Source organism: Phaethon aethereus (assembly GCF_964289735.1).
Source record: "Phaethon aethereus genome assembly, chromosome: 19".
In the NCBI taxonomy this organism is placed as follows: domain Eukaryota; kingdom Metazoa; phylum Chordata; class Aves; order Phaethontiformes; family Phaethontidae; genus Phaethon; species Phaethon aethereus.
The window spans coordinates 1693623-1710397 of NC_138595.1; the positions used below are offsets into that span (position 1 = coordinate 1693623).

The following is a 16775-nucleotide window of genomic DNA, read 5'->3' on the forward strand; positions in this document are numbered from 1 at the left end:
AGACAACCAGTGGAGTCCTTTAAAGAATAAAACCTTTTCTTTAAAGCTCTTCTCCCTTCCCCCAACATCTCCTGCAATTTAGTGGCAATACAGGTTTTCGTCGGCTCCTAGTTTACAACGGAGAATAGCGAGTCTGTAATTTCTTTTCAGAAAGATTGCCCAGGACATTTCCTGCAGTTTGCAGGACTGACCTGCCCCAGCTCCTGCAACCTCTGAGCAACAGTTTTTAAAATGCGATAATGCTGGAAAATAAACTCCAGCACAGCATCCTTCTAAAATAAGTATAAAATTTTAGGTGTGGCTGCACAGTTTAAATGGAGGTGGAATAAATCATGCAAATAGTAATGAAAGTTGAAAGCAATTTGGTTGCACTTCAATACGTTTCATCAGTCATCTCTCTTCTGAAGTGGAAATGCCAAGCCTGATGCGAATTAAACTTTCTCCCTCCTCCTTCTCCCCTCTTTCCTCTAGCTTTTCAAAAGGCCTTTTGAAAACCTCTGAATACCTTTCTTGGCTGACCAGATTTTACCCTGCTCATACTTCTTGAAACCTCCTAATTCTCAGCCAAGACAGCGACTCTAATGTGGAGAAGTCATGGGCTTGATCCGTGATTCCTCTCTTGGCCCTTCCTTATCTCCCTGCAAAAGGGAAAAAGGCTGAGATGAGGCACAGATAGGGACGGACGAGAGGCCGAAGAGCTGCTTGGGTATTTGGCTTTTTAGGGCAACAGAACTTTTAATGTTCGCTTTTCCGCTTTAGGATCAAATGTCGGCTAGGGCAGGGGTTGAAAGCAGCAGATTTCCAGAAGGAAGAGCTGACTGAGCAAAAGCAAGGAGATCTGATGCATCGTTTGTACCCGAGTTGAGACTGCTCCTGCCTTTGTCTCCCCTCCCCAGTTTGTCTGTTGTGTCTTTGCAAACTGTGCAGCTGGTGTGCTAAAGCTCGCGTCTCCCCTCTTCTGTCTTGCAGGTGGAGGACGCCATGCTTATGTTTGACAAGACGACCAACAGGCATAGAGGTAAGAGAGAGCGGGAGCTCAGACATCACATTTTGTGACGGCTTCTGCATGGTGAGCACAGCCAAAAATCAGCATCAACTTGATGAGCCGGTGGCTAAATCCAGTGGTACTGAACCCCTCTGTCCTGCAGGCGTTGCAGAGGAAGGGCTGTTTGGCATGTAATGCTACACGTCACGTGGATTTCCTTATTAGAAATGGCTTTTCTGGTCAGTCTAATGACTTACCTTTGGGAGGACCATTCTCAGGCTCCGTGGCATCCCTGGAGACAGTGAAGCCCAGGGAGCTGTGTGTGGTGAGGCTGCAGGGAAGCAGAGGGTTCGTACCGAGGTGGCTAGCATTAGATTAAGCTGGGCATAAGGCCGGTTAAGCTGAGACACCGGGAAATTAAGGTGCTAAACCCCTCCACTGGGGTTTCAAGCATGTTGGAGTTTTGAAGCTGAGGACTGCTCGTCCTCCAGTGGTGGTATCTCAGGATAAGCAGGATCTCCAGAAGAGGAATTTCCCTCCACATATTTCACGAGAGAGACAAGGTTTCATCACTGCTTGTGCAGTTCTGTAAAAATGAGCTGAGGATTATTTTCAGTGTTATGGCCATTCCTTTCAGTGGAAATAAATGACGCTCCTCTGTCTCTCGGCGAGCAGAGACGCCGAGCTCCAGGCAGAGCGCGGCCCGGCAGCCGCTGCCCTCCGCTGGGAGGGGTAAACGTACCTGGGCTCTCGCAGTGCCACCAGAAACTGCACTGGGGACAGGCCCCGAGGCCCTCTTCTTCCCTTCTCGCCGAACGAGGTTGATTCTATGCCACCAGTCTCCCTGTGTTAACACCGTGTGTGTTTGGAGGCAGTGCAAGAAGCCAGCGCAGCTTGTGGCTTCTGCCCCTGTGCGACGGCGTGGACGTGTGGCCCCAAGGTTTGTCGTCTGCCCTTTGCGCTCCGGCCTCTTGGTGGGTGCTCTCTTGATTGACACGATATTGTCTCAGCCACGGAAGTGTCAGTACTCGGGGTGGTGTACGTAGCCTGCGTGTTTAGGGAGGCTGCCGGAAGGTGTAAAGGAGCCTGCGCCCGGCCGGGCAGCGATGGGAGCCCTGGGAATGGGAGAAGGGAGCTGCCCGGAGGGCCCGGCCGCTTCCGCCTCTCCTCGTCTTCATCTCCACGGCAGGGTCAGAAGACCTGACCTCCCAGCGCTGTCTGAATTACTCGCTGCCCTGGTGTTCGCCTTAACAAGCACCTTGGTGCATGCGGATGGCTGGGTGAGCCAGGCGAACCTCCCGGCTGGCGTCGCCTCCCTCCAGCAGTTCCCTCCCAGGCACTGATCCCTCTCTGAAGTCAGGGATCGTAGTACCCTGGAAAATTCAGCAGCAGTGAGCAAAAGACTTGCTTGGGAAGATAAGCTCTTCAGAGCCAGGGAAGGCATGTGAACAGCCTGCGCCCGTCAGTTTTGTAGCAGGGACCAAGTGATCACGGCTCATATATAGTTTGGAAAGTTCAGCCCCTGACAACTTCCTTTTATATCCAGGGAATTTTCCATGCTTCTCTTTGCAACCACCCTTAAACGGGCCATAAATACCTGTCTTCATTCAGGATCTTGGCACCTTTTTTGTTGCATTTAAGAGCTGCGTTATGCGGTGCTTTTGTGCTGGGCACAAGGTCCCCCCGGTCCCCGCTCTGACGTGGTCTGCTGGCGTCTGGGCTCAAGGAGTGCCAGGGGGTCTGGTCCCAGCAAGGGCTGTACTCAGCAGATTTGGCCCCTGTGAATGTGTTTCAGCAAGTCTTCTGCCTGCTTCTGTTTGTATTCCTTGTTTTCTTCTCTTAAACTCTTTCTTAACCTGGCAAGTTTATGTGGCGTGCATCGGAGAGGCTGGCAGTGTGTCCTGGCCTTCATCTCCATGCCCTGTCCTTTTGAGGCTTTTGCAGCCCGATTCGCAAGTCCCTGACATGCATTTTCTTGTCTCTGCCCCTGCCACCCCACGGAGCAGGTCTCCGCCATCCCTCTCCAAGGGCACAGCAGGCAGGAGGCATGGGGGGCTCGGCGTGGGCAGCTCATCCTGGGGGACACCAGCCCATCGGCAGAGATAAGGGCTCTGCTCCAGAGGCAAGAGGAGAAAGTCTCTGCTTGCTGAAATGTCCCAAATCCTGGAGTTTTGTTCCCACTGAGGCGCTTGGCTGTGCCTGCAGTGAGCTCTGCTCCTGCCCACCGAACTCACCGGTGGTCTCTTCAAGAGCTTGCGCTGCCTCGCCTGGGCTCCGCTGCCAGGGCAGGCAGGAGACTCTGCAGGGACATTAAAATAGAGCAATGGTGTGTAAGTCGTCCCTTTGCTTCCAGCAAGCGAGAGACTCGTCTCTTCCTGCCTACCTCAAGGTGATCCCTCCTTGGTCCCGCGCCGGTGGCACTGTGCTGCTGTAAGCACTTTCCGAGGCGTGAGGGCACCGGGAAGTGTTGGTGTTTGTGCTCTGCTAGTGCTGAGCTCTGCTCGAACAGCTCTGGGTCAGCTTTTCTGTGCTCTTAGGGGAAGCTGGAATAGTGCGCTGGGGAGCCCTGCTGTCAGGTGTGAACCGGGGCCGTAAGCCCCAGGGGACGGATTCCTCTTTCAAAAGCATCTTTCCACTCTCTGGAGAAAAGGTCCGTAACGGCTGAAGTGGAGGGCTGCAGGTGTGGGGCACCTTAGCTGCCATGAAACCTTTTGTTTTTTTCACAAAGGGTTTTTTCCCCACGATGTGTGTTGAAGAATAGAGGCAACAGGTTCATCCTTTTCTTCCCCCCAGGAATTCTCTGAATTTATTTCATTGGATAATTTTTTTTTTATAGCCTGCTTTTTCTACATGCAAGCCGTAACATCTCACGTTAGCATCCTTGAGTAAGCTCCTCGATGAGGTGTAAGCAGGGAGGAACTAAGAGTCCAAAAGGACCAAAGGCAGACGCGCGGTGCCGTTGGGTGGAGGTAGTGTTACCCGCACCTCCCGTACGCCCCACCGGCGCCAGGCCTTGGGCCCGGGTCTGTCCCGCTTGCTTGTGCCGTGCAGGGGCAGCGTGGGCTGGAGCCCCCCCCGGCTCCTGGGAAACAAGGGGGTTCGCTGGCACCCAGCAGGGTCAGCTCTGTTTGCGAGGCTGTATCCCAGGGAACAGGCTTAGCCTTTTGCTGGGTGAAGGACGATGCTGCTTATTTGCTGGGATTAGCCAAAATTCCTGTGAGCGAGTGAAGCCGGTGCCGACGGGCTGCGCTCCTGCGGCCGGAGCAGCTGCCAGAGGGATGTGAAATTCTGAGCTCTGGGTCTTTACCTCTGCCCACCATGGGTGGGAGGAAGAAACAAGCGTAAAAGGCAGAGCAACGAGTCATCTTCATCTTCGCGCCTGGATTTATCCAGTCGTTCTGACGTTTTTCCCCCTCTCTGTACAGGTAGCTACTGCTGATCAGGCTAATAAACTGGCTAGTGGGCTGTTGTGATGAAGCCAGTTCTGCTGCATCGATTGTTTATAAAATCACCGCAGATTTTACAAATTGTGACATTCTGATTGCGTTGGAAAGATGTTTAAAATGCAGTAAGTGTGCGGCACCAGTATTAATGGCAATTCTTAAAAGCACTTGCGGGTTGCAATCTGTATCGTCAAATTAACCAAGGGAAAGAGAAATGGCAGATAAAATATCCATTGTGGTTTACTGTAGTTAGTCTATGCCCAGAATAATCAACGTAGGCAAGGGAAAGGGAAAGGAAAAGAATTAAAATTCACTCCCTACTGCTAGGAGGCGAGATAAATTTTCTTGCAAGCAAATTGAGGCTGTTTGTTGACATAATTCTGGCACGTGTGTGTTACTTGTGTAACGCTACTGTGTTCTCGTAGCGTTCAACTTGCCTGCGTGCGTGGCACTGGACTGACATCGATTAGTTAGTGGAAATGCACAGATTTAACCAGACACAGTAAGAGGGATTTTCAAAGCTGTGCGTCATTGCACAGTTTTATTAATACCTTGGGAAGGCTTGAAAACCCTACCCAAAATAAAACTTAACGCCTTGCCAGTGGAGCACATAACTTTTATAACATTAAAAATGTCATCAAGCTAACCACTTTGTTGCCTCTGATGGTGTCTTTTTTAATGTCCAACTATTCCTGGATGTTCTCTAAGGAAGGTAAGACTCAGAGCTATTGCATTTCTTGCCTATCTGTCTAGCCATATTCATGGCAGGCTACAAAATCCGTGGGTATTTAATTGAAGTGAGCGGTTAATTTTTGGAGTACTGTAGGTAAAACGGTCCCTAGCTTCACTGGGATGCCTGTCGCCTTGCAAAGGCTCTCCTTCTGGCTTGGCCACTTAGTTGTGGTAGTGGGCACGCAATGAACTGGCACTTAGAAGACAAATACCTCTGGGTCAGCTTAGTTCAGATGCCATTTCTCTTTAGAAAGAAAGTATTGGTAATTCTCTATTTCTGTACCCCGTACTGTACTTTTGCACTTCTGTCCAGGGAGCAAAACCACACACAAAAGTTCTCCAAACACTCTGGCAGATCACTTTCATCACTTTCTTCGCTGCCTAAAATTTCATAGAGCTGAAAATTACTGGGTCAATCTTGAAAGGATTTAGTAATTGGAAAGAAAAAAAAGAGAGGGCGGTGTTATTTTGTTCCCCTTGCAGAGAGCAGATAAAATCTGGAGCTCAGCATTAGTTATTGATCCGTGGGGTTGGAGGGAGCCTGGCAAGATGATGATGTCCTTCCAACTTCATTATGGAGGGGAGCTCCCGAAGGCACACCGACGTGCCGCCGGGCGCCTCGGTGAGCCGGCGCTGGACGGGGCGGCCGCCTCGCCCTGGTGCTGTGCCCGCGCTGGGCGGGCCCCGAGCCCCGGCAGCGGGAGCCTTGTTTGTCGGACCCAGCAAAGCTGAGGAAAAAAGTGCCGAATGCGTCGGGCTGCTTGGGAAGAGGGAGGAAGGAAGGGTCGGATGAAAGCGCCTGAGCCGAGGGGTGCGGGAGCGGGCTCAGCCCTCCCCGGGTTGCGTACGTGGTGTGGAAGGGAAAACGCCACGGAGCGGAGTGTCTGCTGATAAATTTGCGTGGCAATTCCCCTTCCTTTCTGCGACTGTAAAGCACCAGGGCAGAGGTGAGTCAAGAGAAGGCGTATGGTTAGTTACCGTAGCGGGATGCTCTGGATCGCAGCCTGTCCCTCTCTCACGCTTGCCTGTGGCCATCGCCTGCTCCGGAAGCTGCCCACGGCGTCGCGTCAGCCCCATGTCCTGAACTTGGAAAAAGACAAATAAAGATTTTGGGTGATTGCATCCCCCGAGCTGCAGTTGCCGGTTTTGAGTGTAACGCTATCTGTTTTTCAAAGCCATACAGCTCCCAGAGTTACTTTCATATCAATTAGCTCTCCCACATGGTTAGGAATGGCAGGGGAGGGAGGAGGGAAGTGACAGCATGTGATTTGGCCCTCTTTAATCTTAAAACTACACAAAATTAAAGAAAGGCAGGCTGTCTGTGTGATGCAAACAATGTCCTCTGTGTTAGGGGTTAAAACATCTGCAAAAGAAGGCGTTGATGGTGGCAGAGCTTTAAAATGAGTTGGGTATTTGCAGTTGCTGCAAAGCCCCCGTTGCCGCCCGCGCCTGCGAGGAGGGTGCCTGGCGCAGGGCCGCGCTGGCGGGCACCTCCCTGCGTGGGCGAGGGACTGGGTCACGGGCGAGCACCCCTGCTTCGCACCGAGCCGGCGGCTCCCCGGGGTGCTCTCCCGAGCCGCCGCAGCGCCCGGGGGCTGCCCACCGTGCCCCCGAGCGGGGCACACGGAGGGTCCCGGCAGCCCGGCGCGGCATCGCAGCAGCCTTCTCGTGGAGCCGCGGGAGCTCCGCAGCCGCCTGGAGACCGGCGTGCCCGAGGTCTGGCTTTAACCTAAAACTGGAAAGATGGGCGCGCGCCGTACCGCCGAGACCGCACGCGGGAGCGCAGGCTCCGCTGTATCCCTCCCACGGCCTCCGCTCTCAAGGAGGAACGTGAGGGTCGTGCTTCGTGTTTGCGCCAGCCTCGTCCAGCAGATTTCAGTGCATAAAAGTAATTGTCCAGGTGGAAGCGGTTGGTTGGCGTAACGGTCGTGTTTATTGGAAGAGACGGGAGTGATGTTGCTAGTGAGATATCGTCTGTGCCTCTGCGAAGGATGATGCTTTTCTTAGGAGAAAAATAGCCTTTTGTGTCCTGTCTGGCTGCCAAAATCTCAGTTTTGTAGTTGACCTCTGACATTTTTATAGATTAGTTATAAATATAATTAAGAGTCGCTGCAATTATTTGTTTATTGCCGTCTCCCTCAAGTAGGGCAAGGTCATGTGCATTTAAAAATACATCCCCAGGCACTTTTGAGTAGAGAGTATTTAAAATATATTGAAATAATGGCCTAATTTGGTCATTTTCAGCATAGCTTTTCTTGGCAGCGATCTGGCGATAGCACCGTGCGTTTTGAGAACAGCTCGGAGGGAACCTTTCGCCTGCTCACGTAGTTTGGCTTTTAGGAGGATGGGGCTAAAGGGAGAGCTGCTGTCTGGCCAGGTTTGACCCCCAGGATTTTGGAAAAGCATCCACAAAGACGGTGGTGGTTTTTTAGAGCATAAAGTGCTTTAAGGGCTTTGGATGAAGAGCGAGACATGGGCTATAAATGGAGGCGGTGTTAGCGTTACTGCTTTCCTAGATGAGATGGGCTTTTATTCCCGTGTCAGTTTTATCACTTCATAAATGGGACTCCAGAGAGTGAGTTGTTTGGAGGGAAGCGCTCGCTCGGCTCGGCCCAGCCCCACCGCTCCCTCGCCGGAGAAGCTCATCCCGGGGACCTGGGGTTTGCAACGCGGGGAGACGGAGGGGAGCCGTGCCAAAGGCACGGAGGTTCGGAGGGAGGAGTAGCTGCAGACGGGGTTTTTTAGAGTGATTTTTAAGCAAATATTTACTTCAAAACTTGGCGTGAGGGCTGTGAAGATTCATTAGTTAATATTATTTACCATTTACAGACCTATCGGTGAAAGTGGTGATGGCTGAGCGATGACACCATCAGTCATACCTATCTATTTAGATTGCAGCTATGACATGTGCCATATTAATATTTTATATGTGTATGTTTTTAATATTACATCCTCACTTATAAATATTCATGCCATAAAACACATTAAGGGTTGCAGTGCTGAAGAGCAATATTCACACCGCTCTGCTTCGTGTCGTGCGTTCACCTCCGTCCCGGGTGGATCCAAGGTAGGAGTTGGGATGGGATGGCCGCGGCCGGCGAGGCCAGGAGGGGGCTCGTGGTTTCAGCCCCGAGCTCGGGGCCGCGTGGCCACATCCCACCGATGTCCCGTTTGGCCTCCGTTTCCCGCCCCGGGTCTCTGCGTTGGGCAGCGGGGACCGTAAGCGTTATCCCCGCGGGCCGGGGTGACAGCCACCGTGGGGGGGTGGCTTTCGCACGGCAGCGTGACGGTGGCCCCGAGCTCGACAGGCTTGGTGCTGCTCCCTACTTCGGTGTTAATAAACACAAAACAAAAAGGAAAAGCTGCCAGTTCTTGGATCCGTCTCCCTTGTCTTTTAATTTCCTGGCCAGCGCCTGTTGCTGCTGCATCAGGGCACCTTACGTGAAGTGTAAAAATAAACGCATTCAAGCCAGGATGAGCCCTGCGTCCCAGTAGACTCTGTTTCAGAATAGCAAATGAGGCTCCTGGCCACGCTTTTCAAGGCGATTATTGAACGTCTCGGGTGGTTACAGTCATTCTGCCCCCAGCCTCATGCTGGATGACGCCACCTGAGGCTTGGAATAATTGCCCAGCGATGTACTGTCTGTCATACCTTATTGCTTAATTTTATACCAGTAATGAAAATTACATCCAGAGGAGGAGAAAGAGCGAACAGCTGCACTGGCCGGGATGCACCGAAGGAATAGATGCGTGCAAATGCTTTCTCTAAAGAAGAGGAGAGACTCGGCTTGCCAGCAGCACTTGGGAGATGGCTTGACATTTTTATTTTCTTGTTCAAAAAATAAATGCAATAATAATAAGAAAAAAAATCCCGCCAACCTCCAGTAAAGTTGCAAACACAGCCCAGCAATTAGTTTGTAAGTCTCTAGTCACACAATCAGGCTTTAAGGTATATCAACTTAAAAGTATATTGTAAAGGACAGTAGGTTTGTGAAACTCATTTGTATCTTGTCTTCATAGCTCATGTGAGTAAACAAATTATTTAATTCCCTCTCTCCAGAGGGGGAGCCCTACACAGCCAGACCTTTTCGACCTTCTTAATTTATCCAGCCTCCTTTCGATTAGCCCTAACGCAGGCAGTAGCAAGCAGAGAGGTTGGCTGCAAGGCCACGGGAGGCGAGGCGATGGCAGGCGCCCCGACGGCCGGCGCTGGGTCGCGGGCAGCGCTGCAAGGTGGGTGTCGGGCGCTGACGGACGCGGGAGGCGACGTCCTGCGCTCGTTCCCGTGATGGAAACGACTGCAGGACGGGAGGGTCTCAGCCAGAGCGTAAAATCTGCAGGAAGGAAGAGGTGTGCAGGAGGAAATTTAGCATTTTCTGCGGCACCTGTATACAGAAGATACTAAATGGCTTTTCAAATATCAGTTAAACTTTCTGAAATTATTGGGATGTAATAAATGATGGTTTTGCAGATCACCAGAGGCTGATATCCAGATGCCTCGGATGGGAAAGCAGAGACACAGAAAGATGGGAGATGGCAGCGCTGGTCTCACAGGAGGTATCTGCGTGGCGTCCAGGGCTGGCCGTGGGCAGGACCGCGGGCAGAAAACGGGGCATTTCCTCCCCGTGGAACTGCGGCTAACGGTTGCTGTCTTAAAAAGAGAAATCTTCCCATTCACTTACTACTGAACGGTACCAATCACCTAATGCAGTTAGACTACAGTCATATTGGAGAGTGCAAAGTAAATCAGAATAACCTTTCTCATCTCTGAAAGGTTCTTCAGAAAACGTAAGGCAAGCGTTGTGCAAATATTTAAAGACTTTTTAAAAACTCTGATAATAGTTCTGTTACGCTTGCAGAAAGTACGTGTGAGCTCTGCCGGGATGAGTGCTTGTGTTAGAAACAGCCAACGAGATCTTCCCAGCGGAAGCTGCGCCCAGAAGACAGTGAGGTCGTTTCAATGCCGCTTCAGTTTGCCATCCTTATTGTCACTGCTGAGCAGCCGGTTTGAGTGACACATAAATTAGCAAAAATCCTGATGATATGTGAATGGCAAGAAACCCTAAATGCCGTGAATAAGTTCTTGCTTATGAATCTACTCAGCTGATGAAACCAAACCGCTTTTGCTTCCCAGAATGCAGGAGCAAAGTGATGAGCAGGTAGTGCTTCAAGTCTTGTGGGACTGTTTGAAAATGTTAATTGAGGAAAGGCCAGAAACAGGAGAACAAAATCAAACACATAGATGTGCAATGCAGCCTTAAGGGCAGTCTTAATACAACAAGCAGAATTAAAATCAGTCTGGTGACCTTGAGAAAACAGGCAGCTACTCGCAGCATGCCTGTGCCCAAAAATGTGATGTGAGAATCCCGAGACGCACTGCGCAGCTTCCACTCCCTGGTGTGTTTGTCTTCTCCCAGTGGATCGCTGGAAGCAGACTGAGCGGGTCCTCTTGAACGTGCTTTGGCAGGGGCGGAGCTTTTATTTTTCATATACCTATGCTTTATGTCCGCTGGGTTTTATAATAAAGCTTCTAGAGCGCTTTCAGTGAAGAGGAGGAGGACGTTCCTAGAAAAGGGGCTGGTTTGCTGCTCTGTGCCCGGTGCAGTCCCTGGAGTAAATCGCCTCCATCAGCTGCCACCTCGCTCGTGCCCAGGACCTGGATGGTGCTGAGGGGGTGCCGAAGCCTTCAATTTTACAAGGTCGTTGCCGTATGTAAAGCCTCTTGGTGATCTGTGTAAATAAACAGATAACACATCCCCTAGCCCCAAAATTTTGAGATTCAGCAGAAACGTAGGTAACACAAATAACGCTGGTAGCGAAGTCTTTTGCGACGGAGCCTCCTGTTGGAGCGGGCTCTGCCGCGGTCTCTCTCTGCTGTCCTCGCCATCCCCGGCTGCGATTCTGGTGTTCTGGCCATTTATTTTTCAGCGTTGGTAACTCAGGTGCGGGATGCCGGTCCGAGCTCCACGGTGCCTCTGCCTTGCGCAGCGGGGTGGGAGTGCCTGAGCGTGTGCCTGGCCCGGGCCCTGCTCTGTGCCTGGGGAGCAGAAATTGCTCCCACGGCCGTTGTTGCAAGGCAAAAGCCTCGAGTGACTCTGCTGCCGAAGGAGGGCTTGGCAGTGGGGTGTGTGAATGGAAACGTTGCTACCCTGCAATTAGCGGTTTACAGCTCTTGCATGGATACATTCCACCTAATCAATCCTCTTGTATTAGGAAATTAGAAGCTGTTAAAATTACTGGCTTAGCTAGGTAAAATGTGTGCTGCAGTGACACTGTGTCTGGCCTCGGGGCAGGTCCCGCAGAGCCTCCCTCGCCCTGCCCCGGCTCTCGCCAGCTGCCGTCTTGCCCCCCTGCACACCCCGGCCCTGCCCCTCTGCCGCCGCACTCCCCAGAGCGTCCGCAGCTCGCTGCGCCCCACGGCATCCTCCGCCTGATTTCGGTGGCGCAGAGCCGGCGGCATCGTGGCTCCGGCCTGGGGGTCTCGGTGAGCCCGGCGCCCTGCGGGAGCCGTCTCGCGCTCACAGCGTGGTCGGGCGTGCGGGGAGAAGCAGTTGTTGGTGCGGGCAGTGATTTTGCATGGGAGGCTGTCCAGGTTTTCATGGATGAGAACATTCTTGGAGGGTGGGCCAAGAAAGCCCGTTGCTTTTCTCTGGTTTCCCCTGATACAGCTCTGGTCTTCGGCCCTGCGGGTGCGCGGTGCTCCCGGAGAGCCTGCTGGCATCCATGGGTGGGAGAAGGTGCAGGTCATTGCAGTTCTCTGCAGCCCCAGCACATCCGCCGGCTCTCCAGCGGGGGGGACGCCGTGTCCCTGCCCCGTGTCGCCGTGTCCCTGCCCAGTGCCAGCGTGGTGGTTTGCAAGTGGTGGCCTAAGGCGCAGGGAGGGTTTGGGTCCTGCCGCTCCCTGCACAGAGCCCTGCGGCAGTCAGCAGCTCTTACGTGAAGGCTTGGCAGCGTCCGTGTAGCCTGCGTTTCAGGGGCTTTTCTCCCAAAGAGAGAAAATTGGGAGCCCTGGACCGCAGTTAGAGCTAAGTTCCTGCCCCAGGAGTTGAACAAATAGGAGCTGCAAGGGCAAACAGTTTGCTGCTGTAAATCGTCGTGTGTCTGCTGGCTTTGATGAGCCCGTGGCAAATGGCTGGAAGCGAAGGACGGAGAGCCCTGACCGCATGGACGGTGTGAGCTGCCGGCGGCGTTGCGTTCGGCTCCCGTTCTGCTGGTAAGGAGCAGCGCTGATCGCTGGGCTGCGCCTGAGCTTGGCTTTGCCCTTTGCTTTACTGGCACCTTCCCACTTCTCGGCTGGAAGGGCGAGGATTGATTTCTGTAACTCTGGCTTCACCTCCCCACCAGCAGCCAGGGAAGAACAAAAAGTCTCTAAAAAGAGTGATTCTTCCACCATTCCATCTTCCCCTTCTTCCCTCCGTCAGATGAGACCCTTTGAGCTCGCTTCCCCAAATATCTGGAGATCCAGAGTTTGTGTTGGCAGGCACAGCCTCCCGGGGCGTGCGGGGTGACGCCGGGTGGGTTGTGTCACACGGAGCTCGCACAGGGTCTGCGCCGTTTTGCATCGCTGCCCTCTTACCTGTGCTCGATAACGGTTTTCCCAAAACCTTGCATTTTGACTGAAGATTTCTTTAATTAGGTTGATTAATATATACTGGCAAGGAGTGATTTTGCTTATTCTGTATGTTTTTTGTATATATAAGCTGAAGTAGGAACATCTGGCACTTTTTTCACTGGATCTGATAGAATAAGTAAGTTGAAAAACAGCTTCCTTCACAAAATTGCAAGTCAGCAGATTTGGGTTGTGGTTTTTTTTTCTTTTTAATTTATTGAGTGTTTTCTGGACCAGAAAGGGTACCTTCAACTAGTGTAATAATTCGCAGATTATTCTCCATTTTAAAACACCTATGCATGCTAACAGCTTCGTCGTTTCTCCGCTTTGGAAGGAGACCAAGAGCGAACTGATGCAATGGTGCTAACCCTACACAGCCCTGCCGTGAGTCACTTCAAACCTCTTCGCAGGCATGTAGTGAACTAAGGCTTGCAAGGTCCCGGTGAAGCTGGTGAGGTGTGGGGATCAGGGGCGCGGAGCGGTGAACTGACTCGCCTGCGGCTCCCGTCGACGCAGAGCGCGGGGCCGGGACTTTGACCGTGGCACCATTTTGCCATGTTTACTCTTGGTGGGGCTGTCCCCGGCCCCGGTGTAAGTCATTTGAGAGTTGTGCGGTTGGCTTCAGTCACAGCAAGGTTCTGGTGATGGAAACCATCCTCCTCCTCTGTTGCACGAGTCACACGTGCACACACGTGCTCAACAGCGCGCTCAAAATTAGGGCAGGATCCGCAGGGACAAGCCTGGCAAGAGAATACGCTTTAAGCATCATTGTAGCAACAAATATTCCCCCGTCAGCTCACGGGAAGTTCGGATGAGCTAAAATCACTCAAAAGCAATATCAATAGAGGCAGGTTTGGCTTTTGCCGATCTCTCCCTTTCTGCGAGCCCCTTTCCCTCCACTTAGTGCTCTGCTCTCAACACCAGCCCGGAGCGGAGGGCTCGCTTCCCGCCTGCTGGCACGCTCCATCCTGCAGGCACAAAGAAGGAAAACCTTTTCCTCCAGTCTCTGGAAGTTCTCTGCAATTGCAGGAAAACAAACAAAACCCCAAAAAATCAGATGACCAAAGTGTGGGATTTGTTTTCCTGCAGATCAGCAGCCTGTTCCACGCTCCCGGCGGTGCCGCACAGGTTCTCTCCTGGGCGTTCAGCCGGATTCCACCTTGTCCCTCGCAGGGCAGGAGCACAGAGCGCTGGTTCCGTACCCGGCCCTGGGCTCCGGGAGGCTTCCGAAGCGGCACGTGGTGGTGGGAGAGGGAGGGGGCTGAAGGAGCAGCTGCGGAGGGAAGGTGGGAGCAGCTGTGGGTATAAAATTAGTCACTCTATGAAGAAATGGATTTGATAAATAATAAAACAGTGGTATTAACAACAGATGCTTTCCAGGTCAGATGACTATGATAAAAGCACCCAACAGCCGTGGGTAATGGTATGAAAAATATGTGTCTATATTTATAGATCTATCTATATGAAAAGACATATAAATAAGCGCATGTTTGCGTATTGGGGGGGGGTGTGTGTACATGCTTACATCTAAACGTACCTGGGGTTTTATTTCTGTTTTAAAATGACAATGAAAGTGTTGTTGCTCCCATTCTTCACAGGCTTTGAGACTTGCCAAGAAAACCCGAAATCTGATCAATGTCTCCCCAACCTGGCGCGCTCCCTCCCCTCCTCTCCTCAGCGCTGGCTCCATTTGTTTTTATAGTCATACCTTTTCATTTTGATAACTGTTTTGATTTGTAAAATACCATGCCTTATACAGTGTTTCCTTTATGATGATTTAGTATGCTCTTCTTATCTTTCACCTTAAATCTTTGATAAGAGCATTTTAAAAATGAAATTGCTACCTGACACCGTTATACACTCCTGGCTGGCTGCCAGCGGAGAGGGAGCTGCCGAGGAGGAGGGAGGCTTTGGAAAGCCTTCCCGAGCAGCGTCGAGAGCGCGAGAGCCGGGCTGGGTTGCAGGTGGGATGGAGGAGGCTGAGGAAGGGGAGGAAGCACGGCGGGACTGGCCTCTGCCTTCTGCAGCCATGGTCTTCTCCTCACCCAGCCCGGCCGCTGCCTTCGAACGCCCCCGGCCGCAGCAGCCCCCGCAGCAGGGACCTCCGCGGCCCCGTTGCGTTCGTCGCGGCGTGGTGAACGCCGTGCTTTTGCAGGGGTGGGTATTGTAGCGTGGTCGGTACCAGCCCTGTCCTAGCGATGCCAGGTCTCCCTCTCTCTCTGCCCTGCTAAATTGCTTATTAGTCTAATTGACTGTCATCGCCACCGCGCTGGGAGCGGAGGGAGCGCGTCAGGGGCGCGGCGGGAGGGCGGCTCGGCGGTGGGGCCGGTTTGTTTTCCCCTCAAAGGCGTAAAAGCGAACCTTGCGCTCGTGGTGTTTTTATAGGGTGACACAACATCGCCTGCGAGTTCCCAGCACGTCCAAGTAATTGAAATGTTTTGGATAACCGTTGGTTGTGCCTACTGAATGTGATTTATCAGGGGAAGGCATCAGCAGTGGGAATATCGCTAAATAGAACTGTCTGACATGGCAGGTCATTTTTATTTTAATGTAGTAGATTTAATGAACTCTTGTCTTTATAATTCATGGTACTTGCTGAATGCATCCATTTCCCCTCCGTAATGACGTTAGTTACAGATCTATCCTTCGTTAGAGGCTTTATTACGGCTGGAGAACTTAACTCTCTCTGAGTTGCAGTGATACATTCCCAAAGTGCAAAGGGTTATTTAATAAATTGTTGCCTTTTACATTCAATACCATTAGCAATAAACGTAGCCAAAAACTTCCCTGAGTAGATTATTATTATTTTTATTGTTGATGTTGTTGTTGTTATCGTTATCATCATCATCGTCGCCATCATCATCATCATCTCTCTTGAAAGGTCGTTTGCGAAGACCTAAGGTATGTGTTTTCCCAGCTTATCGGGGACACGTTTATCGGCCGTTACTGCCATGACACCTCTCCGGCAGTTTGTGTGTGTTGGGTGTGTTTAGGTCAGAGCCGATGGCAGACCCCAAATCTGCTGTCAAGTGATCTAATAGCATTTGTGTCCAGCCTAACCCAATCTATCTCACCTCGCAGAGAAGAAAAAAAAATAATCCTGCATCAAAATTACTGCTTTTGGAACTGTCTTGTCTCTTTTGAGTAGGAACTGGAGACAACTAGACAAGCTTCAATGAAAGCGAATAAAGAAACATTACTTTCTGAACACAATCTTCTGTTACCAGTCACTTTTCAACAGACATTCAATCAAAATGCTAATAGCAAAGGCAACAAGGGAGCGAGGTTATTGTAATACTAATTGATAGGCTGCAGGGATGGGTTTTGATAAGTGCTGTTGAAGATATATTTTTGAAATATGACTCTCTTTAATTACAGCGATACTAATAAAAAATGAACAAATGATTTAATGATAGTTTTCTAGGTAATGGCTTGAAGATTTTTATTCAAGTTATTTTGTAGGGTTTTTTTTTTTTAACCAGAAATTATGAAAATCACCTTAAAAATAAAGCCGTAGAGGAAGGTAGTGACTTTATCTAGACTTGCGTGGCTACTTTGCATCAAAATTAATACTGTCAAATCTGAAGTTCTTGAATAAGAAATCCAGTCATTTATTTATACAATAGACTTTGCTGAAAGCCCGTAGTTGAAACGACATTGCATGTAGGAATGCATTTACTATCTACCGCTTATAATAATTAGGATCAATTATGCCAGCAACGATTTTAAAATCCATTTTGAGGGAGGGGAAGAATGGGCTGAGGGACAGTCACTAAGGTCTTAAAGCGCGTCTGGGGTACCAGGTTTGATCATATTAATGGAGATTATTGACATTCAGTGATGGGAAGCTCCAAACCAAGACCGGCTCTCCCGGTGCGGCAGCAGCTGGTTCTCCACATCCCCCGGCGGGTGGGAGAGCTGTGCCGATGCACCCGTGGGACCGCGCGGCTCCCGGCCGGCGCCGGCCCAGCCTCTCGCTCTCCGCGGGGCTGCGTGTCGGCACATG

General features: G+C 51.3%; 1 protein-coding gene across 2 annotated transcripts in view; it reads left to right on the forward strand.

Annotated features, from left to right (window-relative positions):
* MSI2 (musashi RNA binding protein 2) overlaps window positions 1-16775 on the forward strand; it is a gene marked incomplete at both ends in the record, with an annotated part of 252321 nt that overhangs the window by 154734 nt on the left and 80812 nt on the right. For both annotated transcript variants that reach the window (XM_082008648.1, XM_082008649.1), the window contains one exon: window positions 970-1018. In XM_082008648.1, the coding sequence (XP_081864774.1) occupies window positions 970-1018 (49 nt within the window). The remainder of the gene's footprint in view (window positions 1-969; window positions 1019-16775) is intronic.